This window comes from Strigops habroptila, chromosome 2 (genome assembly GCF_004027225.2).
Source record: "Strigops habroptila isolate Jane chromosome 2, bStrHab1.2.pri, whole genome shotgun sequence".
NCBI classification, from domain to species: domain Eukaryota; kingdom Metazoa; phylum Chordata; class Aves; order Psittaciformes; family Psittacidae; genus Strigops; species Strigops habroptila.
The window spans coordinates 28,138,156-28,165,531 of record NC_044278.2 but is presented as its reverse complement, the minus strand read 5'-3'; the positions used below and the strand labels follow the sequence as shown (position 1 = coordinate 28,165,531).

Below are 27,376 nucleotides of genomic sequence, written 5' to 3'. Positions count from 1 at the left end.
CCAGAGCAGCATCAGGACCCTAAACTCCTGGAAGCTACGTTCCTGACTAGTCATATTAAAGAAAGATCATTTAGTTGTAAGATAAGACAACAGGTAAATCAGAGTATAACTCCATCATTCTTGAAAGCCTCAGGTGATTCACCAAGGAAACAGTCTTAAACTAATATGTTGTTCCATCTAATGAGATGGAACTGAGAAACAGAGGTGTGCATGGACTATTTAGACAGCAAACCACAGAAGTTATTCTGGTGATGTCAAACCAGTTCATGGGTTATAGAAACATAAGATGCCAGATTGTTTGCTGGCAGCACAACACTATCTCTGAAAGAAAGATAAAGAAAAAAAAAGAAAAAGCACTGATTTTTTCCACAGGTGCAGGATACAAAACATGGAGTATTAACACTATGGAGCAGTAAATGTGTTATCCGTATTGGTAAGTCATCCTCCCCAATTCATTGACTAAAAAAGAAGCACATTAATACATGTGTCCACATCTGCTGCCTAGGCTGAGCACAGCTGTGAAGACGGAGGCAGCCACCTAAACCCAGGAGACAAACCCAGCTATGTCACTACCTGATGACTTTTTCACTATCACAAATAATTAGTTTTCTATGCCTTAACAACAACTTTTCTCCTCGATTTTGACAGATACCTGGTCAGGCACCCTACCTATGCCACCAGACAAGCAAAGCTGCTTTCAGACCTACCCTTGACTTTGAGCTACCTTTCCCCCTTCAAGGCCTTTGCATCAGGTCCAAGAGATCCACCAAAGCTGACAGAGCTGACAAAAGTGGAAACAGCAGTTTTGTTTGAACAACAGCTTTTCATATGGGAAAGAGAAGAGTAAAACTGTGGCAGACTTTCATCTCCCACACACAGCAGGAAACTCTGGTGTGATACTCCTTGCTCCTGGGACAGACGCACATGGGACCTTGCGTCCCCTTCTAGATCTGTGCTGCAGCACAGGGCACCTAGGAAATATCTCGAGACAGATGCCCTTCCCTCCCCATCTCAGGGACTACTTCAAAAGCCAGGGTCTTTAAAAAAACCTCTCTATATTTAAAGATAAAACACTGTAGTTGATCCAAACACAGAAGCAGCCTATCAACTTTTATATGGATGTTCTCCATAACACCTTCTAGCATTTGTTCCTCTCTGTGCCTCCCAGGCGTTCTTCCTTACTACTCCTTTCACTTATTCTCCTGTCCTCCTAGTCAGTGCCCTTTCCCTTGCACTGCAGTTCTTGCTCCTGCAGAATCACTTTGCTTTCCCAAATGAAATGCATCCCACGCTACAAGGGCCGTGGCAAAGGGGTGAGCACTCTCAGGCAGAGCTCCTGTGGGGTTTTCTTTTTGCTAGTTTGGGTTTCTTGGATTTTCCTCTGATTTACAGTTTACTGAGGCATATAGAGGAAATCTAGGGATCAAACTACATACTCAATTACTCCAGGGTTGACTTAGCTAAATATCCCTGATCTTGAGTTTACCCAGAGTTAGACCAAGCTAAGTGAGGACTGAATGTGCCCAGATGCATTTAATATACACAACCTCCTATATGGTGTAGATGTGTGTGCATACACCTGAAAATTTCATTCATGCAGAAGGAAAAAAGTGTTCAGTAGAGAAAATACTATAGATGTTAGATAACCATAAAATAAACACATTCGAGCTTTCATAGCCTACTCAAGACACACCAATTATTCAGCTTTGCTCTCCGAAGTTCCAAGTAGGGACTCCTTGTCTCTGCATCATGCCTGTCTCCTGACCCGAATCTTGGGTAAATATTGGTGTAGAAATAAAAAAATAAATGCTAAAGTAAGTAATTACTCTGAATACGTAGCAACAGTGGCACTTGACATTCAACACTGGCTAAACCTTTGCTGTGTCAATAAATAAATGGTTTGGGTTGTTCTGTGTTATGAGATAAGAAGATGAGTAATACGCCATATTTTTGGTTCCTAAGTCCTAGAATTACACAGTTGGAATGAATTACTTTCCTGAAGTTTATGGTGTGACACATCATATGAGCAATTGCTGCTTCTCTTGATTGTCGCACTAAAATAGTTCAGGTTGGGCTAAAGCGTACTGAAGCGGAGATGAGGCGGAAGTGTAAGCACCACTCTTCTCCGCATAAGAGAAGATGGTGACACTGCTCACAGAATGAAGCAGCTAAAACACCATCGGCAAATACAGGCACGTGTCATCACCCAAACAAAGGCACGTGTTTGACACACACAGGCAGGGGATTTTTGCCAGCTAGTGTTTTAGGAGGGTTTGTGAATCTGCAAGAGAAGGCGGGGGGGTGGAGCTGACTGACACCAAACTGCACAAAAACAGTCACAGCAAGGCCCTGAGAAAAAGCAAGAAGAGACAGTTTAAAGGACCAGACGCTGCCTGGAGAAACCTGGGAGCCAGGGTTTCGGTTGCTAGATCACTGCTACATCCAGAGAAGATACATTTTGCATCCTCTTTGTGAACAGTCATGCCTTGACCTGGGAAATTGCAACAAAACATGGAAGGTGGCTCACACACAACCTGAGCGTGCCCCAGCGTAGTGTTCATATGTCCATGCAATAGGCACATTTCAAGTGGGGCAGCTCCCCAGATTTGCGCCCCAAGAGCACGCTGAGCCCATGGAGCTGGTGACAGCTCTGCTGCACGGGCAGGAGGAACCTCCAGGTGCATAGTGGGCAGAAGTCAGTCATCCTCTCCCCATCCCCTTCTCCTGGCTATTTATAACCCCGTCAGTTACACTTGGAAAAATCACTGGTCAAGAAGTAGTAATGCTTTTGTTAGTGAAAGGAAGATGTTTGCTTACCCAGCAGACATGCTCAGTCTTACCAAGAGATTATTTTTTTCCTTCGGACCAATCCTACAAAGAACTTTATTCAAGCCATGGTTTTGCAAAAAAAACATCTATCCCTCTACTTAACTTTGGCTGGTGTATTTCAAGCTTTGACCAGTTAAGACACGTCATGATTCCGCTTCAATAAAAAGCAAGTAACAACTGTATGACCAACAACGACTTCAGTACATTAGCACTTAGGGAACCCAGGTCTGAGTTCAGCCTCAGGTTTCCTGCTTGCCAGATTGGATGTCTTCGCACAGGCTGCCTCTTGGCAGAAGGATGCGCCTCAGTGGCAGCAAGCCTTCCTGTTTGACAGAAAATGGGTTTTCTCAGTGGCCTGTTTGCCCTGTCAAAGTAAAGAGGTCTTGACCAACACTAACATCAAATGCTCGCAACTAGAACAGTTTCACAGTAATGGCGCCAGCTTAGCAAATAATGTTATAACATGTTTAACTTTACTGAGAACAGAACATGGCATGTGACCTTGCAAGATCAGTAAATGACATTTTGAGGACTTTTAAGGAGTTTTCTCCACTTACCCAACCACTTGAATTGTTTCCCTCTGCAAATTCTCTCCTAAGTTTAAATAAGAGGAAGGCAGTTCCTGCAGACCTCTGCCAAAAGGAGCTTCAGCTGAATTGAGAGGAAACTGGTTTGAATAAGAATCCAGCAACCACTGTGGGATTTGGCCAGGAGACCAATATAGCACAAGGGAAGCAACTTCAGCTATCGGAGACTATTCAACTATTGCAGGGACAAATACCTCCCCCTCCCCCCTTTTATTTTTCCATCTTTTTTTGTTGTTGTTTTGTCCTTTTTTCTTTTTTTTTTTTACTCCTTTTTTTTTTTTTTTTTTTGCCAGAGTCCACTTCTGGCAGACCTGCTGGAGCTGATGCCAAACCAGGCAGCAGCGCCGACTCTCAGCACTGTCCTGGGCCACAGGCCATAGATACCTGGTACACCCTGACCATTGATGAAGTTCAGAGCCACAGGCTACAGGTTGCAGCTGGGGGTCAGTCAACGGGAAGGCCTGAGACTTGGACTTCTGCGCCTAAACCCACAAACCTTTGCTATCTAGTTTAAGCTTAGCCAGGAGAATGAGACTAAGAGCCAAACAATGTTGATATTTTACAGCCATCATTAGTGCAAGCCCATCTTCAGCTTGCTTTTTTTTTTTTTTGAAGTGCCCAAGGCGGCTCATGCAATGAATTAATTTTCTTTTCTTCCTTCCATTCAGTGATAGCTGTCTGGCATCACTTGCTTTGTATTTACCACTGTTCTCACCACAAAAATCTGAGCTTAGTTTTCAAAACCGACTGGTAATTTTGGGTGGCCAATTCAGATTATATTAAACAGACCTCACTTTGAAGTCTGCACAATTGTCAGCACAGTCCTGAAAGCAATCCCTCCAAGAGTATCTCAGTTTGGGCAACTAACCAGCCAGGAATATAACAAATTGCTTTTCACATCCAAATCCAAGGATTAGAAAATGCCAACTTCATTCACTGGGTAGTGTTTATTCTCTCCTTTAGCTGTTGCAGCTTAGCAAATTTTAGAGTTCAACAAAGGAATATTTTTTATTATGGCGAGTTCCAATATCTTAAGAAACAAAGCACTGAAGAAAAGGATCATCCAAACAAACGCACACCTGGAATCAATAAACTGTGCACCTTCAGAAAGGACCATACATGTTCCCCTCAGGACACAGAGAAATCACACCTCTCCCATTTGGACTGTTGGACATGGATGAGTCAAGACACCACCATAGAAACACAAACTTAACTTTCATCTTGGGACTGCACACAATGAAACCGTAAGAACAGTAACATGCTTGATGTGAGGCATCTGCCACATTACCATACCACCCAATTCAGAGAACCCATCCGAAGAGGCTCCACGGGTGGCATTTTTGGAAGGACTCCCTTCGGCTATCCTCCTCGGCTTCCCAGCCCACTACCAAATGTTAGAATCCTATTCACCTTTCAGGAACTGCTTTCAAATAAAATCGTAGAGCATTTCTGAAAGTATCACAAGAAAGTAATCTCTTGTTACTGCTTATAGCTTAGCTATTCACTCTAAGGAAGCCAGCAACCATCCAAACCCACAGCAATGTGTAAAGGCAGACTCTCCCACAAGAATAAAGTCAGTCCTATCTATCACGGGTAGAAAAGGATAACCACGCAGTGATGGCCAATCTGATACCTTCTGTATTTGCTTGCTACAAAGGGAATAGGGGGGACAGAGGCTGAGTTAAATGTGTGCATGCATGTGCACACACATGCGCTGTGAAAAGGCTGCTCACCAGCTATACAATTAGAGATGCATTGAGTTTTTATGTTAAATGAACAGTATCATCTCTTTGCTTCACACTTGATCTTTGATATCTTGTATCTACTCTTTGTAGGACAGCTGAATATATAGCTTTTGTATTTGCTCTGACATCAGTAAAATCAGGAATCAAAAATGGTAGAGAGGAGTCACTTTGATTAAAGTATTCTCTTTTCTTCTGAGTGTCTGACAGTGCAAGCCAAGAGTTTTGGGCTTAGCAATACATAAAACCAGCTGCTGTAGAGATGAGTCCAGGATAAATGTCTCAGTAGGCAGAAGGCCATTCTCTCTGTTGGCAGACTAGACACAGTCAGGAAAGCTTGAAATCAGCCCCCAAAGAAATATAAATTCTTCCAAATAAGAAAGTAGCTCTGAGTATGCCCACTCATACACTTCAGACTCAAGGTAGCCTGAATGAACCAAATTGCCAGCGCATAAAAAGAACATCTAACCATTACCTACAACCCAAAGCAATGCAGAAAAGAATGCAGGAGTACTTTAGATAAGCAAATGAACATAAGCCCTCTTGATGCCACAGCCAACTTAAACATAATCCTTAAAAGCATAAGCAGGATGTATTTGTTAAAGTAAGAAAAGGTATTAATTACACCTGTCCAAGGCACTGGGGTCTATTATTAGATCTGTTCCATCCAGTTCTGGTGCTAGTAATTACAAAATTATGTTAAAAATTTGGAGAGAGTTCTGAAAAGAGCTTCAGGAACAGTCTGAGGTCCAAGAACTGCTTGTTGTAGTAACTGACCGAAGGTAGAATGTTAAGCATTGACTTGATGATTTTCTGCAAGTACCTACATGAGGAAAATATTTCTGATAACAGAAAGCTCTTTAATCTAATAAAATTAAAATTAACTTCCTGAAAGGTAAATTGCGCAAACACAGGCTATATGCACAATCTGTGTTTTTTTAGGTACCGTGAAGTAATGACAGAAACATCTTGTAGAGATGATGCAGATCTTAAATTCCTCCCCCCTTTAAAGGTATGCAAATAGCTCAGCAAAACATTGATACTGATACTCCTGATGAGAATACTGGGACTTGTATTCTGTAGGAGATCAGGCTGGATGACTGCTTGATCCCTTTGGGGTTCAGTGCCTGTAAATACATGAAGAGTCTCTGGTCCCTGCAGAGAGTGGTGGGGGACAAGGCACGACACAGGAAGATGGGGGTTGATCTAGGCAAGACACTCTGAAACCTGTCAGCAGTCACATCAAGGGATGTAAATTTTGCCGGCTCTCTCTGACATCTTTGCTGGAGCTCCACAGTGCAGAAGACATGAAGTGTCATAAGGAGTCACACAAATATTGATGCTGCTGCAGACAACCCAACTCACCCACGGCTCTGCTGCCAGCTGTATCAGCACAGTCAAATCAGCGTTTCCATGGGGAGACACAAGTTTTCATGTGTCAAGGCACTGGTGTTTGTAAGGACATACTATGGGGTTGCTCCCACTATCCTAAGAGCAATGGCAGACCACAGCAAGGTTTTAAGACTATCAGGGCTTCCCCACGCTCTGCCTTCCATACTGTATGGCACTCCCCATACTTCTGTAGTTCTTCCTCTCCTTTCCTCTTATTTCAGTCAGGAAGAAAGGAAAAAGAGAGGGGATAATTGCTGATTTATGACTAATGCCTTGTCCGATATGATCCATTTCCACAGACCAGCTCCAGTGGAGGAGAGCCATATTCCTCTTCAACACGCTTTTTACTTCACATTGTATTTATGGGTAACTTCATACCATACTTCATGGGCAACTACCGTTATCCCTTCCTGGACATACTTCCGCTCCACTGTTTCCATAAAGCCAGCTGCCCCCTTCCCCTCATCTTCTGCTTCATTTCCTTTTCAAACAGCTGAAAGACATATTCTTATCTGCTAGTGTCTCTTCCCCCTGAAATGGCCAGAACTTTAGAGCACAGTGACCAGCAGGAGATGCTTTTGAGGCAAGGGGGGGTGCCTCAATTCTGCCCCTACCCAGCCTCCCTGAAAAGAAACCTCTCCAAACTGCATTTTTCCTCAATGCTGTATGTCCAAAACAGCAGGATTTGTACAACTCAAGGATGCCACAGGGTCAGAGCACAGCCTGGGAGCCTGGGAAGCAGGAACCTGCATGGCTACGTCCATGGGAAGGAATGCATGCCTTGTTTTGAGCTGGTCATGGAGGGGATCTGTCTCGCCTTTGGTGGAAAGAAATCAATTCCAGTGACCCTTCAGTGCTCTCTTGGTCAGAGAGATTAATACCTAATTAATAGGGTAGCCATAACTGCATATCCTTGAGGGAGAGAAGCAGATTTTTACCTCCCTGGCCTCTAAAGATATCTATGCAAGTCAAGAGAGATTATGCAGAGACTGATGGAAGTAGTGGTGGCAGAAAGCCAGACACAGAGATACAGCAGGATGCACTAAAGAGGTTCCAAAAGAAATCCTTAGGAGCTTGTCAAAACCAGCCTCAGGGCTGGAGACATCCCCAGCAAGGATAATGAATGTCTCTGAATGCCTGGGACAGATGGGTTTGTCCTGCCATTGACATGTAAAATGTTCATCAAGTATCACTTTCCAAGTATTAGCTGTTTTTCAGAAAAGGGCTTTTTGACCTCCATTATAAGGTAAAGACTGACATGCTGAAACACCACCCAGCACTTAATGTGAAAACTCTTTGAACTCGAGGTATGATCAGCTAACAGGAAAGACGTTTTTCAGGGCCTGTCACACAAGCGCATGGGGGACCCTGACTTGTCACTGTGGCAGATGGAAAACCTGTTCAGACCAGCAAGGTCCGTACTTCGAATCAACAGAAGTTGATGGCTACTCACAACTACACCTGGAGGAGGCCAGCATGACAAACTGAGGTCCTCCCAACCTAAATGTGGCCCTAATAGGGCCTTCCTGTTGGGACAAGAGGCAGCCACTGGAGCCAAGGCATGGCAAGGCACGGTTGATGTCCTGGCTGCAAGTGAACCGTATCCCATCCAGCTGTTTCTGATAAACCAGAACTTGCCTTGCTAATGCTGAAAACTTCTGTCACAGTGAGATGGATGAAGATCTCAGGTTACATGTGGGGAAGCAAAAGCAGATACCAAATGACGAATGATACCAAATGACATTCCTCCAACACCAAACCCTACAGGAGACACCTGGCGACTAATGCCGCTTCCCATTTTCCTGATCATGGACTTGTAATGTGTTCTATATTAAATAGTCCCCGTGTCTCGTTTTAGTGATCAAATGCATAGCTCACCTTATAGAAGTGTCCCTGATTTAAAGTGCTTCAACACCAATATAGCTTTATGGAAGCTATATTTAGGGAAGAAAAAAACCCCAAACAAACAAAACCCCAAGAGCCACTGCTTTTGAGACCCAGGAAATATTCTCCTTTGTAGTGATTTGAAACACAGCAGATAAAGCATTTATAACTGTTGGGAGCCAAGAAAAAGGTGTCTCCAATAAAGTTTTTACATATAAATAATATGTTCTCTCTCTTAGCTCTATGGACATTATTCGGAGAAAATAAAATTATTCTCCGAAAAAAATGTTTCCATGACAATCTTCCACAACAGGCAGAGAGCAAAGGAACTTTATTATATATAACTTAGCTTTTTTTAGTTCTCTTTGTTGCAGCGATTTTTCTCATAGTGGCAGTAGCACCAATCTTGCACTGCACATGAAAAGAGCCCTGCTGGTCCTAGAGTTAAAGGTGTTGGACCTATAGCTCCGCAGTGCAATAGTGGAGCAAAGCATTGACAGAAAAGGAGACTTTGGCCAGGGCAGCACCAGCTTTCTGTTAATTTTTTGCAGGTGGTCTCACTGAGGGATCATGGTAACTCCTCCCAGACCATTTCCATGAGGATGAGGTTTGAGCCCTTTCCCTGCTAGCACCAACATGAAACGCAGATCAAAACACAGTGTTGATCTGTGATTTGCAGTGATACACTGTTTCAGCTTAGAAAGGGGTACCTCTGTTCTAGCATGGGCCCTGGAGTCGCGCTTGTGATGGTGGCTTCTCTCTTATTCCAGTAAAGCTTACTAGAAAAACCTACCTGGTTCTCTTCATCAGCACAACCTCCATCAGCCCACCAAAACCACTGGAACCATGAAGTTCATACCCTCAGGGAGATCAGCCACCAGACAAATCATTGGAGAAGCACTGCAGAAGTTGTTTTACAGAACCAAAGAATTGAGGTACTCGGGTATTTTGCTCTTCTACTTATAATAGCTAAGCCAATCTGGAGCTGAAGTCATGCAAAGTGCTGCTACAGTGCAAGCAGAAGAGTACTTGGGACGGTCTGAATATAGCCAGTTTGTTTTGGTTCAGTTGTATCCCATGCTGGTAGGTGAACACCAACACTGCAATCCACCTAATTCTTCCTTCTGGCTGGTATCTACCCAGTCATTGGCTTTGGACAGTTTTACATGCTTCTACACAACCTTGAAGAGTCATGTAGACAGCACATAAACTCTCAGCTCATTTTATACTGTTGTTCAAACAACACAACAGCTTGGGTTTTAGGCAGACTGTTACAATTCAGTCACCAAAAGGTTTGTCACACTTTCACAACTGCTTTCCTTCTGGGGTTATAACCTTGTGAAGTATAAGTGCTGCTCATTAATAACCTCCATTTTCCCAAATACAGGCCAACAAATAACTCATGAGAGCAGAGTTGTAAAGACGCCTAATGCATTACATCTGCTGAAACGCATGAAGCTATGGGAGCATTCTGCAGCTCACTGGTGTAAAAAGAGACATGGCTAACTACAAGATGTAGAAAGCAAGTCGTGTATTAATTACCATGACATTTATAGGTAACACATGCCTACAAAAGCAGGCATACAGCTTTACATATCATTAAATATGTTAAAAATACAAAACTTACAAGAACAAATACAAGAATCCAGATGTGAGCGTGGCATAAGAACTACACCTGGTGTAAATTCAACCTAAACACTCGGCTTCCCTCAATCCTGTATATGCCGCTAAAGTTATTACAGTCTGTAAGAAAAGCAGCACATTGCTGACATGCACTGTTAGTGATGTCCTTAAAACTGCTGAATGTAAACTTGAAAGCAGATTATCTCAAGAGGATAAGTAACTGTCACATGTGCATCAATTCAGCTCACTGCAGAACAAGTTGCAAGCTACAGCTGAAAATATTAAAGCAATCTTCCTGGAAGACAGACTACACTAATGAACAGGGTCTCTTGCCTATTAAAGCCTATTACACCAAGTATGCAACATAGAAAAGGGTTGGAGAGAAGAGCGTGGGTTTATGAGAAGTGCCTGGTGCAACTGGTTATTCTCCAGATAAACAAACTATTAGCAGGTGGAATAAACTGAGAGGTAGGTGTACATCAGCAGTTTGGCTTTATTCTGCTTTATGCTCAAATCCTTGCATGCTCCATAACATGTACAGGGGAACGCTATGCTGACACAGCAATCTTCTGGTCCTCACTGATGCTATTGCAACCATGACACTGTCCATCACTTTCTGAAGTATCATATGTTAACAACACCATATGTTTAGTAGCTTCTATACAAATTATGCGTTTGCACGCACACACAAAAAACCTCTGTGAAAAGAATAGTGTCAAAGCTGTAAAAGCAAACACTTTGAAGCAAGGAAATGTCAAAATTCAGGCTGCAGAAACACCTTCATTTTATTCCCTCAGTACACATAGTTGAGTGGCACATCATCCAGGTGCAACAGTTGGCAGCTGTTAATAAAAGTGAATGCCATCCTGGGAGAAAGCCACTGTGCAGATCTGCAGTAAGCACTTTTCAAAACAAGCTCTTCTGGATAGAGATAAAATGTAAAAATACGTAGAGAAACAGATAAGAAGAGAACTACTGATTAAATACCTAGAGTGAAAGAACAAACACATCTAGAAAACTGATGTACAAGTGTTACTGGAGGAAGAACATAAAACAAGAGATCAAATTTCAAATTAAAATCCCGTGGCTTTACCCTCTGAACCACTGAAAGCAATGAAGGAATTCCAAGTTTCACAGTTTTACCTGCAACCTCCCAAGATTTGGGGGAGAAAAAAGGAGAGGGTTGAACTGAAACACCGGTGACCACCTTAGAAACTCAACTTTTGTTTGCAATGAAGCAAGTTCCTCGCCCATTTGGTTGGGAAGACAGTTGGAAAGCAAAAATGACCACACACACACACTCGTGGCCCCCAAAACTCGTAAATCAGACAAAGGTAAAGAACTATATATGAGTATATGCCAAATTTCCTGGATTTTAAGCCAGTTCTACTACTTGGGCAACCCTAGGTCTTGAGACACGTACAAGGTTGACAATGGCAAGTCCCAATGCAGAAGCCCTCAATGGGAAGCCCTCACCAGTGTTGGTTTTCCAGATGAAGAACAGCGATATTACCAGGGGAGGCATGGTTACCAAGGGCATTAATGGCGCAAGATCTCACCTGCCAACACACCCAGAGGCCTTTGGCCACCAAGTCTCCATTCCCTGAAGTCTGTGGTGGAAGACACGGGAAAACCGTGAATTTACTCAGGACAAAATTAACACCTGGACATGTGACTGTGTATATGGCACTGTAACATCTGCTGTTGTCTACTGGCACCACTTTTGCCCATATTTCTCTGTGCCCACTTGCCTATATTCTCTTAAACAGTTGCTAGAAGACGGAAATTGCGCAAAACTGATCACTCCAGCCTTTGCTTTGGGTAACAGGTCCTGACAGGCTGAGGTGAGAGGCTGACCCCTCCATCCTACCAGAGAAGAAGATGGAGGGGTCTGCAGTGGTAAAAGCTCATGGAAAAGTGCTTTAAGAAGGTGAAGTCAGGGTACAATGTCTGCACACGGAAACACGCCTGCTGTGCCGCTGTGTAATTTTGCATAATGCACACAGCACAATATCCCACCAGCAGGCGACAGCTGTGCAGGCACCCTTTGGAAACACCTCCTTCCTTCTAGGAGGGCCCATCAGGGGCAAAAAAGGCATTTCCAGCTCTCTGCAGGGTGGCTGCTCTGCCCACCTACCCACCCCAGCACCTCCAGGGTGCCCAAATATACTTCTTTTTCTTCTTTTTTTAACCTCTTTTATGCAGAAATGCATTCTGAACATGAACTCTTCTGTGAAAAGGCCACTTTTAATATTAATTGCTTTGCCTTCATAGAAGAAGCTGGTAAACTGTATTTTTAGCCGTTGCTTCCCACTGTTGCAGAAGCCACTTGACTAACTGTAACTAAAAGTGTACCTTTCCCAAGCTTAACAATAGTGCTAAATAAAACCACAAACAAATTTTTCGGTGGATGAGAAATCAAATGATTCAACTTGACTCTTTTATTGCAGTGCTAAAGATTACACCTAAAAGTAGTTAAATGTAATCTCAGTTCAAGTGTGTTTATAACAACTTTGCTCAATGTATTGTTGATACACTGCCATTGCGCAACGTTACATGGAGTTACTTGGACATTTCACCAGGTGCCATAGCAGATAACTCTATCTAATTGGTCTATGAACAGAGCCTCGTACCACCCCCACCTCAGTGATGGCAACATAATCTCAGCTCTCTAAAAATGCAAGAAATTATTATTTTGTGGTATCTGCCTTTGCACAATTCCTGTCGTTTGGCAATTGACCCTTCTGAGTCCCATGCAGAAGGCTTGAAACAATCCTAGAGTATATATACTGTGCACAGGCTCCCAAAGTTAGTTGAATACAGCTAACTCAGCAGGGCTTCAGAGCCACAATTTAAACCGAAATTGGCTTGCTCTTCATAGAGGAACTGTGTTTCCTCAGGATTAGCTATAAAGACTGCCTGAGCTGATCTGACAAATCAGCCTTTTACCCAAAAATGTCAGATTATAGGCTGTGATATTTATATTCAAAAGCAATGGAAAGAATAATCTGTTCAACATTCTCCTGCGCTCAGCTAAAATACACATAATTGCATCAGGCACTACCAAACATTTTTCAAGCCCAGAAAATAATAACATGCCTGACATTATGGCAACATAAACCACAAGAAGTACCGTAAAAGATTTGATTCAAAGTCCAATGCTAAGGACATTCATTGGGAAGGTTTAGAAATCTCAGCTCAGCTCACCCTCTCGTGCCCAGGTGCTTGTAGGAGCTGCTGTTTCCCGTGCCACACAGGTCCATCAAACTGGCCTTGAAGCAGCTGGCGAAGTAACTAGCATTTGGCCCACAGTATATAACATCTCATGCTCTCTTGAAGACCTTTATAGCTTCTAGCAATTTCAGGGTGAGGTAATGGCAGATTTTTGGCACCCACCCCACATTGCCTTGATTCTGTACAATGCATTGTGTCAGTGCGATGGATCCAAGCCTAGCTGGGGACTCATTAATCCACAGATTTCATTGCTAAACACACCATTTTCTGAAACAATAATGCACATTAACTCCTCTGGAGTTGCTAAAGTCTGCTGCAAATCAAAACCTGTTTGGGCCCCCCTTACTGAAGTTAGATATTTCAGTGACCGTAAGGGCCCAGGCTGCCAGATATTAGTAGTAAGTCCTCTACCTTACACTATTATGGCAATTTTATTGACATTTAAGCAATACCCTTGCTCAACTTGCCCTGACTTTACAAGACAAAAATCACACGGGTTTTTTTTGTGTTATTCTTTTTTTCTTTTTTGCTTTCAAAATACATGCAGGCGCTAATCCTGGAATAATAGGCTCATAAAACATCAGCTTAGAAAAATGCAGCAATTACACAGATCCAGCAAGTTGTCCATGGGAGATGGCTTTGTTTCCACATTTTGCTTTGCTGAACTCCACTAGTGAGTGTATTAAGTATACACTCCTGCAGATTAACTTTTCCTCTGCAAGTGAGCAGACTGGAAGACTACACACCGCCAATTTCTGGCTCACTCCATGGAAGGAGATGCAGCATTAGGCCCTTACAGAGAGATCTCTTACAGAGAGATGTTCCTCCAGAGAGACTCTGGAGGAACATGGCGTCACTCTCGGAGGATTTCTTCCCCTGAGACAAGAGAAGTTTAGGGATGGAGGTAGGTAGGGAAAGATGGAAGCAGGCGACTGTCACACGCACCTATTGATGCCATGTCTCAGACAGCTCTGTTAACTCCAGCCTGGCTTTGGCCACCTGATGTCTGGAGGAGGAGGTCTGTGCTGAGCATCGGTGTCCCCTGGGCTTAGATGCTGGCACTGTTGTACCTAACTCTCCAGCACCTGGTCCGCTGTTCACCAAGATTCCTCAGAAGGCACAAATGTAGCTTAAGCAGCAGACCTGGCCCTTCATGTAATATGATGGTCTTGTGGAAGTACTTTGCCACGGAGATAAACCACTTCTAACTTAAAACATCCTCTTCCCACAGAACCTCCTCCCATGACCTCGGTCGGTCCCCACTCTCACACCGCCTCGTGCTTTCACTCCCACTCCCGTTCCTGCCCTTGCCAGCCTCAGCCTCCTCTCTGACACAGCCTTGCACTCTGAGAGAAATGCGTCTGTGTAAACAGATGTTTTTCTTCTGTTCCTCATATCACAGAAGAGCTCAGTCACCCATGGTGGGCTCCATGTAGGCAGAGCTGCCGGCAGCTGTGAAGCAGAGCCAGTTTGGGAACGTTTCAGCTGCCTTTGGCTGGAGGCCATGCGGAAGCTTGGCAGAGGAAGATGCCCAGAAGAGCTGAATGTCCATCAGCTCTCTGCTTGGGGTGAAATACTCATGTGGGGTCACGATGGGAAGGAAAGCATTCACCCCTCTGGTTAGAGGGAGGAACCTCGCTGAGATAGGACCTCACCTGAAGCAAATCATTAATTACTCTTGTCTGCTATCCGTTAACTCAAACTGGTACAAGATCGGGTCAGAGGGAGCTTAGAGACCATTGTGCCTGTTCACAAAGATGGACACAGCAGCTCAGGAGGAAGGGTGTGTGATTCTCCTAGAGTTTCTGCTTGTCACTTTGTCACAGTGTGCGTTATTCAAGAGACTGAGGGAGGAAAAAAAAAAAGCAGCAGGCCTGGGAGCTGAGACAGAGGGGTGTGTGGTGGGTCTTTTTATTTTTACCCCTCTTAACAGACTGAGATAAATGTAGCAATCCAAAAACGTGGAGGTGGGAAGGACGTGTGTGTGCATGTGCCTTTTATCAGCTGGAGAATCATTGGATGTATCTGTTACCAAGGAGAAGCACACGCTTGGTAACAGGAGAGAGCAAAAATGTTTTTTTTTTTTTGCATTCCTATATGACAATAATCACTAACCTTATCATTTTTCTCATGATGAAATTCAGAGCCCTGTATTAAATTTCGCTCCGTGACAAATTTACTGGAATGAAAAAAGAAAAAAATAAAAATATCCAAGAGTGCAGGAACAGAAGCTGCCAAGATGCAATCTGAACAGCAGCACGCTTAGAGTGCTGCTGGAGCTGGAGGAAATTACACTGTACTTAGCCCCACTGGTCCAAGAAGCTTTCAGTAACAACATCACAACCCGCTTTGGGTAGCGCCCTGTTAAGGATCTGATAAAACAGAGGCAGAAGTCAGACAGCTCAAACAAGAGCAGCACAACTCTTAAGGGAGGTAGACCCTAGCCAGCTTGCTTTGGTCTGTTCACCATCCAGCCAAGCCCATACTACTCTTTATGAGGTTGTGACATATCCTGATGATGGGTAAAAGCTTCCACTGAAGGGTTCTGGATAACAAACAAAAAGCAGAGACCCTCCGCGGACTTTTTTGCCAGCACACTGGGGAAAAAAACCCATCCATGGTGCATCTCCTATCTTTTGCTGTGCAGTGGTATCAACAACTTCTGGTGGCCGAGCTGTACCCCCCCCTGCAGACACACACAGCAGCATCTCCCATTGCTCTCATGACCGAGAAGTACCTGTGTATAGCTGTGTACACACGCGATATGTCGCGACTGGGCTGCACACCGCGCCTGGTCCTCAACGATACAAGTCTCACCATTAAAAACACACTTCTGACCGAAAATAAAGGACAAACAAACAGTGAAGAAAAAGAAAAAAAAAGAAAGAAAAAAGGGCAGGTCAAGGCAACTGAGGTATTCCAAGAGGAAAGCAGAATTACAGCCGCGGAAATCTCAGGGAGAGAAGGGGAAGCGCCGTTTTCACGCCCGCAGAGTGCGGCGGAGCCGCGGGGAAGTTGAGAGGAGCCCCGACTCTGCCGGGGGGCACAGACTCACACACCCATCTCGCACCGCCACCCCTCCACTACCCCACCGCCGGGGTGCGGGAAGCCACCCGATGGGTGCCCAGCGGGGGCGCGGTACCTTCTCTCCGGTGAGCACATGCAGCCCCTCCCGGACCTTGGCGAAGGAGCCCTCTCCCAGCTTCCTGCCGATCAGGTAGTTGCCGACCCTCTTGGTGTGCTGGAAGTCTCGGAGCCGCTCCCGCGGCGCCGCCGCCGCCGCGCTTAGCCAGGCGGCCAGGAAACTGCCCTCCGCGCCCGCCGCCGCCTTCCGCGCCTCCCCGCCGCCGCCGCTGCCCGCCACCGCCGGCGGCTCGCTCAGGAGCCCGTCGCCCGCCGCCGCCGGCATGCCCGGTGCTGCCGCTGCTCCTGCCGCTGCCGCGCCGCCTGCCCCACGGGGCGGTCACCGGGCGGGCAAGAAAGTTGCTCGGGGGAAAGCGCCGCCGGCCCGGCTGGGGCGGAGGGGCCGGGGGGCGGAGCGGGGCTGGCGGGGGGCCGGGGCCGGGGCTAGCCGGCGGCGCGGTGCCCCGGGCTGTCGTCCCTCATTGGATCCAGCGCCTCCCCTCCTCCTTCTCCTCCTCCGGCCGCCGCTCTGCCCCGAGCCGGCAGCGGCTGCCGGCGTGAGGCTGCCGCGCTGAGCGGGGAGGAGGGGACCGAGGGAGGGAGGGAGGAAGGAAGGGAAGGGCTGGCGGAGGGAGGGGGAAAGGGCTCATTCAGTTTGAATTTGCGGTAATTTAATCCGCTCGCACGCAGCGGGAGCAGATGCGACCCAAACCCGGCAGCCTGGGTGTTTTCAAACCCGACTGGCCCCTCCTTTTTCCTCCCCCCTGCACCCAAACCGGGTCGGCAACGCATCCCTCTCTGTAATTAAACCAGGGGTCCCGGCTCCCGGGGAGCGCCGTGACTCGCTCCGCTCGGTGTGGCTCTGTTTATTGCTGCCCGGGAACATCTTTTGTGCTGCTTTTCCCCACCTTCCTTCTCGAGCGTGCCTGACTCCTTCTCACACCCGTGTCGGGAAACGTGCTACCGCGGCGCGATCGTGACCGCTGCTCCCGCAGTGCCGGCGGGACCCGCTCCCCGCCCGCCCCTCGGTTCACCACCCGCTTCTCCAGTTTATCCCTCCCGGCATTTGGTCTCCTCTGCCGGCGGCCCCCTCCTCCCGTTTTGCAGCTCGGGGGTCCTGGCTGAGCTTCTCCCCCCCTCTCCTCTGCAGTCCACACCGCCCAGGGCCCGGTGGATCCGGAGAGGGGAGGCGACCTGGGCACCCATCCGCCGCAGAGACACTCGTTTCCCCACCGATCTTCCCTACCCCGGGGAGAGCGAGAAGAAACGAGCATATTGGCATTTTCACTGCCCAGCCCCCTTCCCGGAGGCTTCACTGGCAAAGAGGAGGCGCTCGGGGAGGGAGAGCAGGGATGGGAGGTGAGACAGAGCCGGCAGAACCACCCTGCTTCGAGTTCCCGATGGTCAGGGATGCTCTACCCTGCTTTGAGTTTCCGATAGTCAGGGATGCTCTACCCTGCTTCGAGTTTTGAATGACCAGTGATGCTAGCAACCTTCAGCTCCTGCGTTGGAAGGTCTAATAGAACAGTTAATTCATTGAAACGCCTCATGGCTCAAAAGGATTTTAATCTACAACGTATCTTTAGCGTGGCATCAGCAAGAAAGTAATCAAGGACCCTTATTCATCTTCAAGCTTAATCTGCGTGTTCTAGTCTTGCCCATGTAGTTGCATCAGGTAGTACTGTGGGGGAAAAGAAGAAGAAATCACGCGCACCCTAACAGATGTGAGCTGTGTAAGCAAAACCTCCCCGAAAGATGCGGTTGTACCTGATCAAAACCAGCTCAGAGCTTTGCTGCAATCACACTGCCGCCCCATGTGAAGCTTGTTTTCCCACTAGAGGGCTGGCTAGCACAGCTCTCTCCCCGTGCTCACGCTGCCACCTCGCTTTAAGCTCTTCTTTTACTCCTTAAAAATGTCAGACTAATTTTACACCACGCTGCTGTCCATTAGCCGTCGCTTCTGTCTTGATGCCACTTCTGTCACTTCGCTGTGGGAGAACTATATCCCGCTGGTCCTTCTGCTTGAATCGTCTAACTGCATTGCCAGTCAGATTTTGGCCGGCACAGGAGTTTATGAACCGTGTGCTCCTTCCACACTTTTCCTTGACATCCCTGCTTTAGTAAACATAAGCCAGAGCTGAGCAACGTTTTCATTATTTTACCATGCCAGTTGTAATGGATAACAACTTGTAGTCTCCCCTGTGTCAGTCCAGACTTCCCAAGCCATAGTTAAGCAGGTTACAACATACCCAGGTCTGGCTTTAGGCAAAAGGCGGGCAGCTGCCCAGGGAGGCTGGCAGTGAGGGGCTTCAGGCGACCTGTGTAGGATGAGGCATTGCTGTTGGAGGTGCTGAGCCCTGCCACCTCCTGAGGCTGGGGCTGGTTGGGGTGCAGCCAGGCAACAAGCCCTCTCCACATGAGCCAAATGCTCTTTGTCAGCTCTCTTGGGCCAGCCATGCGAGGAGGCATGCCAGTTTCCTCCCACACTTAGGAACAGTCCTTATCCAGACCCCTTCCCTTTCCTTTCAAGGGTACAAAAGTGTTTAGTCTGCTGGGAAGAGAAAAAGAGGAAATGGAGGGAGTGGGATGCATGGAGGTGGTGGCTGGTAGCTGTGTGGCACAAAGGCCCTTACTGCAAGGCAGAATATGAGGAAGGAGAACTGGGGAAGCAGACTCTCTGGATTTCTGGAGCTCAGCTGGCCACCTTCCACTAACTGACTTCAGGTTCCCTGACGCTTTTAATGACCCCTCCAAAATATATTCCCAGTGGCTAAACACAGGGCAGTTCCATTGCTGAGAAGCCTGAAACTGACTCCAAATCACCACACTCAATGAAATATATGTTTTCAGCTGAAATTTCAAACAAAACAGAAATCCAGCACTGTCCCAGTAGGCAGAAACTGGAGAAGATAATGTTCCAAAGGCAATAAATAATATTTTGGCTTTAAAATATACACTCATCTCATGCTCTGGGTACATTTACAAATACTACAGTACACAGCCACCTGACAAAAAAGCCTGCAAGTTCTCTGACCTGCCACTATCCTGGGAGAAGTTTGGTCCCCTGTGGGAAGGTGCAGGGATGCAGGACCATGACGCACTGCCTAAACTGATGGCTGCTGTGCTGAAGTTGTGCTCCTTGAAGCTGGGGTACACTTTAACATGACACATCCCTAACAGCAAAACTGGTCCTGTCCCCACTCTACCCCACAGTGCAATCCAGGCTGTTTAAAAGTGACAGGAAGTTTAAGAAAACTCCTCTACTGGCCTGGCCACCAGAGAAATTTAAGTGGAAGTGCACAGTGAGGCAGTGCAGGTAACCTCGTACCACACCGTGCCACGCCAGTGTCATCCCCAGACAAATTACCTTTTCTATCAGACCTTCTTCACCCTCCTGAATCAACTGGGATTGATAAATCTGGCTCCCAACAAATATGAGTGGTCCAGGAGAGAACTTTAGTGAAGTTTCCTAAATCAAAGCTGGAAGCAGGAAGCTGCTAGGAGCATCCCTGCATTTGCAGGGAAGGCAACCCAATCCTTGCATGGGTCAGGAGACTGGCAAGGTGAGATAGTTCAGTGCTGAGCTTGGGTCTGTTTCACAGACTTCCCTAATCAGCTTGATATATGTGAGGTTTTTAACAATATTGTATGAGGGGAAAAAAAAACAAAACTGTACTACAGTTACATTAGAAGAATAAAATGTTTGTATATATTGCTTTCCAGTTGAGGAGAGGCTATCTTGTTTAAAGATATGACTATGCTAAGAGGGTTTGCAACTGTATTTGCTATATAGGTGTTCTCACGATGGACCAAATACATGCTTCAGACAGATAATGCGAGAATTCACAATTGTCTCCTGTGCAGGGAACTGGAACAAGGAAGTAGGAAGCCTGGCTGTCCACGAAAATCCTGGAAGACACGCCTGGATGCAGCTTCTGGCTAATCCATACAAGCAGTGATGGAGCGCAGAGCAAAGGCGTAGCCCTGTTTCAACAGTGACAGCGTGCCCTTGGGCAGGAAAAGCTGTAAGGTAAAGAATGCATTTGTTAGCAGCAGGAGACCAGCTCATCGTTTAAATGGCAATATGTGCCACGCAGCAAGAGATGCTCAGCGTGCACAGGCCTGCATCCTCCACTCCCTGCCCACAGAGCTTGCCTCAGCCACCCTGCACCAGCCTCAGCGTCTCTAAGTACAGATGCCCAAAAAGGGATGCGCATTAGCGCTAGTAAATCCTTTGTGGCATAGGAGAGGTGAGCTGAGACCATGGGCCTTCAGGCCTTCATCCTCTGCTTCCCTGCTGGTGCCATCTGGGGAAGGGGGGAACCTCACACACTGCAAAACAAACAGGACCTTTCCTTGCCCAAAGGAATATGCTTTCAGACAGACAGACAGACAGACAGAGGTATGTGCCTTTGTTTAGGCTCACGGCTCCCACTCAGCTAACAGAAACATGGTTTTGGCCACTGTGATGATTAAACAGATGTTAATGGTATGTTTTTCAGTCAAACACCTGAAAATCAACCTCTTTCAAAAATAAAACTGGCCATTGCAGCAAACAAAAAATAAGAAATGGCCATTGCAGCAAACATTAGGAGAGCTCGGAAAGAACCCAGTGCATGTATTTTTTTAAATTGACTCAACTTGAGGACTTAATGAGTTGACAGTATCCTTTTAAACAGGAGAGACTGCTGCCCTCTCATGATTTCTATCCTGTCCAGCTGTGCCCATCAGGGTGCAGTCTGCATCGAAGGGGAATCAAAGGCTGCATTCATTTCTGCCTATGCTTTAATTTAAATTTAACTCCAGTGTGCTTTATTTTGAACTGCAGTCTTTCTAGGTAATGACATTTTCTGATTAACTGTTGAAATTACTAATGAATTAAAGGCAGTAGTCTGTCTTCAGGTTGCAAAAGCTGTAATAACAAGCTACTAAAAATAATGTAGAGGTTGACTTAAACCCATGAAAGCAAAGAAATTCGGAGTTACTCTGTCAGTATTGTTCTTTGCCATCTTCAACATTTTAAAATATTGTAGTAAAATGTATTATCAGCTTGCAGAGTATGAGTTTTGCAGCCACAAGGAAGACTGAGGCCCCTGGGTCCAGTCGCCAATGTCAAGGTCTACTTGGGCTGAATCCTACAAGGGGTGAAACACTACAGCTGAGTTCCCAGGCTACGGTACCACATTCGCAGAGGATGTGGCTGGAGACAGAGACACAACTGGAAACACAACTGAAAAACGCTGGTCCAGCAGCAGAACATGGCACTGCAAAGGAAACATTTGCGAGCCTGAGAGAGCCCGTCAGCGAGATGTTTTGCCTTACTGTTCTGTTGCCTCTTCTGGCGCAGCTGGTGGTGGCAGCTTTCCAAGCACTTCTTGCGGAAGCTGTTGCCTGGGATGCTCGAATGCTTCTTATGCCTCACCTGCATATGCGATTCATTTTAATTGCTCTCACTCATCCTGAACAGATCTGAGCTCCTTGACTGAAGGAACAATTAAATCTCAGCCCTTTTCAATGGTATGCTGGAACAGGTTGCCCAGAGAGGTGGTGGATGCACCATCCCTGGAGACATTCAAGGCCAGGCTGGATGTGGTTCTGGGCAACCTGATCTAGTTGAAGATGTCCCTGCCCATGGCAGGGAGGCTGGAACTAGATGACCTTTGAAGGCCCCTTCCAACCCAAACTATTCTATGATGGTAAATGAAGAAGCAGGTAAACTCGTAATTATGTTGCATGAGAGCAACAAGTAAATTCTGTACAAATTTACCTGCTATATCACCAGGCCTTTTGAAGTCAATAGCCAACTGCTGATTTCAGTCAGGTTGTAGCAGAAACCCTGACTTAGTTGATATCTTGGGTTAAAAACAGAAAAGTCACCCTGTTATTGCTTATGCTCTCTTTGGTATTTAGTTGTGCTTTAAAATAACTGGGCTTTTTTCAGTTTGGGTTTTTTTGACAGCTGTCTAGTTTTGTAATAATTGAGTTTCAGATATTACAGGGATATTAATTTAAACCAGTTGGGGTTTTTTTTTGTTTGTTTTTTATGTTGTGTTTTTGGTTTTTTTTAATGAGAATGTATTTGTATTTGTTCTTAAAGAACAAATACATATACATATATATAAGACATGGTTTTTTTTATAGAGTTTAAATCCCTGTCTGAGTTCACACTGGCAAGAACCTAAGTTGTCTGGCACTTCCACAGTAACAGATGATTTACCCTGTGCAGTAAGGGTGCCCTTTCTGCCCTATACTGCCACATGGACAGCAATGGAAGGAGACAACTCTTTCAGTATGACAGTGATGTCCAGTATTAACTGATAATGTTATCACTTACATGCCTACCTGCAGGTACTGCAGTTACTATTCAGCTGACAGTGGCAGTGGTATTTCTAAATCCAAGTAGTCTTGTAATCATAGAGAAAGAATGTACTTCACCGTTCAATGGTTGTAAGAAGAGGACTTCTACAGTTAAGCTTAAAACTTGTATTTGAAAAATACTGAACAAATTTTGTCCTCAAAAATATTCAGAATATACAGATATATAGATAGATAGATATAGATATAGATACACATATAAATGGAGATATATAGATATAGATATAGATACAGATATAAATGGAGATACAGATATAGATATAGAGATATAGATATAGATAGGTATATAAATAGATAGATATATATAGATATAGATATGAAAAAGTACCTAAGTAAGCATTGAAACTATTTGATGACTTTTACAGAAATATTTTGGCAATGAGGTTCTCTGTCACTGTCGAGCACTGAGAGCTCTGCTATTCCTGTGCTCCCACCAAAATCTCCAGTTTGCTTTCTGCCCTGCAGCTTCTATAATATAGTTCCCTGCAGCCAGTGTATAAATTGAGAGTGCGATGACTTGGAGGTATCACAAAGCAAATTGAATTTAATATCAAAGTAAATAGCAGGGGGTTGCTGTGGCTGTGCTGATGTTGTTATTCTTTTTCATATTTCATTAATTAAGCAGCTCAGTTTCTGAATTTAAATTAAACTACTGTGAAGCCCTCCTTGCAGTGCATGGTGTCATAAAATTTAGGACCTTAAATTTCATTTATATAAGAGAGAACACAAGAGTATTGTATGTGTAATACTTTGTATTTTCAAAAGCTTTTAGGTATCAGTGATGTATGATATGTAAAGAAAAAGGAAATCAGACATTTGTGAATCTCTGGAATTAGTGTATCATGCAGAAGGTGTGAGGTATTATGAGTGCTGACAAAGCCCCTTCAGAGGACTTCTTGGGTCACTCCATGGTGTCATGCTGGCACACTGTTATTGTGCTGTAGGAGTGATTTAAACACATGATGAGAACGAAGATGAAATAAAGCTTTACATTTGAGTAGGAGCCAATGCTAGTCCAAACAAGCCTGCCAATGTCATGCCAGACAACTTTCAAGCAAGTAACCTGCCACAAATGGAAATTCAGAATCAAGATGCTCTCGAGCTGTAAGATTGTTCCTTCTTATTCTTCTCCTTTTTCTTGGCAATAAGTCAGAAAATATCCCAGTACTACAGAGGATAATACAGGGATGTGGTCTTCCCACTATTGCTGCAGGCTGAGCACCATCAGCCTGTGTCTGCTGTGTGCTTGCATCTTTAGTAATTGTGTTTTTAAATTGAAGAAAGTCAGCTATTTAAATGCTTTCTTGCAAGAAATGTTCCAAACACCTTGTTTATATCTGTGCTGCAATGTGAACAAACCAGTGATTCACTCCTGAACTAAGACTTCTATGTTTTGTTTAAGCCTGAAAGAATTTTTGATGACTGAATGAACTGTTGGAAAGCGGAGTTTTAGAGTGGTAAAAGTACACATTACTCTATCACAAAACTATCACAGGTACATACTGTATACGTACGGGCTATAGGAGAGTGACTACTTAGGGACAGGATCTGAACTGCTCAGGTCAAACTGCTCATTGTCTGCCAGCTCTGCTTTAGCCCTGCTGCAGGCTTTTCCTCTGTGGAGGTGTCTACCCTTATCAGCCAGATGTGCACAGGGACTAAAGCAGTTGTGTTCCTAGGAGTTCCAGCTCCTACCTGACAACCTGTGGTCCTTCCTTTAAGGTATGTAAAGAGTGCTGCACAGAGTTATACATCAGGAATGGTCACATGTGGCCCAGTCAGCAGCACCCAGGTGTTGAACACCTGCTTTTGGTTCAGCTCAGGCTGGCTTTAGATTGAGTTACCTAGATGTTATGTACAGTACATCCCAGCTCTGGCCCCAGGCCTCCTGAGTTGTTAATAGATGCAGAGTAACAACTCCTCTCCCTACTGTCAATAAACAGGTTTCCATAGGCTCATAATATACTAGATATGTCACCTGTTAATGTGGGAAACACTTCACCTATGAAAAGTATAAAAGGAATGATACATCTTCCTGATCACATAGTGTGACAAGGAAAACCAATAAAAAAGTTCAGCCAGCCATCATTCTGACTGTTGCACACAAATCCCATCATAAAACTGCTACAAATACAAATCTTATTAGTATATTTAGTGTTAATTAGAATTTGGGAACCCTTATTCATTTAATCAGATTAAAAATCTTGATAAATGCAGTCCTGTACTAAGCTATGAAAATTCATCTTGGTGCTTTGCAACTGAACGCATTAATTTTCCAAGCGTCTTCCTTTTTATATGGTTAGACTTGCTGCATGTTTATTGCAAATCTCATTTGCAAATCATGGTTAACTTGCTGCAGTCATGTCTCTGTAGGCAACTTCCCTAAATATTGAAACCACATCAAAAATTCAGAGTTGGGAAACCCAATTATGAAGTGCACAGTTTTTTACAAGTGAATACTTTGGCATACATTCAGTTCCTGGCATAGTCCTGAAACATTTCTAAAGTGATATTAGCTTATAATATATTAATTTAAGTTATGAATCCTGCTTATGTGAACTTACCTAAATGGAACTCAGTATCTGAAATCTCTAACAATTTACAGTTAACATAAAAATCTAGATGGGACTAGTCTCACAAAAAGAAAGTGGTGCTCAGTGTCCTGCAAACATGAAAGTAAGCATGGGACCAATTCCCAGTTTCTTTCCTTATGAGATTCGTGTTTTAATAGCACAGCTCATGCCAGTAAAAAGGCAAAGATCTGGCTTTTGATCCTTGATTCCAGAGCTTTGCAAACATTGAAAGGCTGAAGCAGGTGTGGAGGATGAGTGGTGGAAGCAGAAACAACATCAGGAAGGATGTGATACTGCTGCACAGGAAGCAGGTGGCCATGCTGAGCATAGGTGAATGGAGGGGTGACTTGGAGGAACACATCCAGTTTCAAGTGGAAACAGATGATTATGCAGAGTCAAGAGTTTTTTGGTTGGAACATAGTACAATCCCTTTGTGATCTAGGGTACTTTCTAACAAGTTTTTGTCATCTTCTGATTCCCACCATACTTCGTATTTATGTCAAAAGCCTCTGAGTTAATTAGTACCTGTTTCCCACCTTCCATTTAGTCCACAGGTATTTCAATCAACAGGTATACCAGCTTGATATTGCAGTTTTTTACCTTTGCATGCTTAAAAGAAGGACTAACTGGACTGAACTTAAAGAGAAAAAAAAATGTGGTTCTTTGTTACCTTGAAATTCTTTTAGTGTTAATAAGGGTTTTCTGTAACATGGACTTCTTCTATTTTAATGATTCAGTGTTGGTTTAATCCTGAGCATATAACATGTGCCAGTCTGTTGTCATGGAGGTAGTTGTGATACACTTTCTTTGCAGGATTAAGAATGTCCGGCTTGGGAGAGATCATTTTCTCACTCCAGCATGAAGAACCCAAAGAAGCACAGTTACCAAACCTGAGGGGTTTATTTATTTCAATAAATTTATTTATTGTAAAATGCCTGTAAGGTAAAATGATTTTGTTTCATTTCCCTGTACAAGTCTGGACCCATACACACTGCTTAAAAAACCAGATACATACCAGGCTGGCCACTGTTCATCTCACACAGACTCCCTCAGGACAAGTTAACCATGAGCCTTCCTGCCAGACCCTCAGGCGAAGATTTGAGAAAACAGATGGGCCTTACATTGTGCCCTGAAGGTCAGTGGACGTCGGCTCTGCTAGGCCACTGGGAGAAGTAAATTCCTGAGCTGAGGATGTTTCACAAAGAAAGCAGAGCTTACACTCTCCAGATGTTCAGATCCAGGGCGTGTCAGCAAAAGCTCTCTGGCTGGTCTCAGCTGTCAAGATAACGCTTAGAGGAGAAAAGGAAATTCCTCAGGCAGCCTCAGTCCAAGCTACACTGTTTCACTAGCCCAAACTGGTGGTCTTGGACTCGCAGCATCAGAATCGATGCCGGAACCAATGCCTGGAAACAGGGACTGTGTATTTTGTACGAAATGTCCCTGTCAGTAGTGCAGCTCATACACCATATTCTTGTGTAATTATTTCATAAATTACCTGAAAGTTTCCTTTCAGGAAAAAAAAAAGTAGGACTTTTTTTTTGGTTTTGTGGTCAACCATACTTGGTTTGGTTTTCCTTCCAACACCCCAAGCTTGGGGATGCACTGTGCAAGACCTTCCTTCCAAAGCTTGTGTGCCATCCCACCCGTGGTTTAGTCCACAACTGAATCTCTCAGTGTTGCACAGTTTCCTTTCTGCACAGCTACATATCGCCCTCAAAATCCTGGCTTCTGGCTTGGGCCTCTGAGACTGCCATGCTGTGGCAGCAAGCAGCACCTCCTCCAGAAGCTGCCCCAAACCCTGCCCCCGGGCACCTTGGCCAAAACCAGCCTATCTGAACAATGCTCACTGCATACTCAAAGGGATGTTTGCTCCCACTTATTTTCTGTTTCTCTCTAGGTTATTTTTATTTTCTTGCTTATTTTTCAGTCTTGGAAGTATTATCAACAAGCTTAAGTCCCCTATCACATTGGTTCAGACAAAGAACACAAAACAGTAGGAGCTCTGGGACTACTG

The 27,376-nt window shown here is 44.9% G+C and overlaps 1 protein-coding gene across 2 annotated transcripts in view; it reads right to left on the bottom strand.

The window, feature by feature from the left end:
- Positions 1–16,970, bottom strand: part of HUNK (hormonally up-regulated Neu-associated kinase) — a 57,706-nt gene extending 40,736 nt beyond the window's left edge. For both annotated transcript variants that reach the window (XM_030477256.1, XM_030477257.1), the window contains exon 1: positions 16,434–16,970. In XM_030477256.1, the coding sequence (XP_030333116.1) occupies positions 16,434–16,700 (267 nt within the window). In that variant the 5' untranslated portion in view covers positions 16,701–16,970. The remainder of the gene's footprint in view (positions 1–16,433) is intronic.
- Between the last annotated feature and the right edge of the window lie 10,406 nt (positions 16,971–27,376).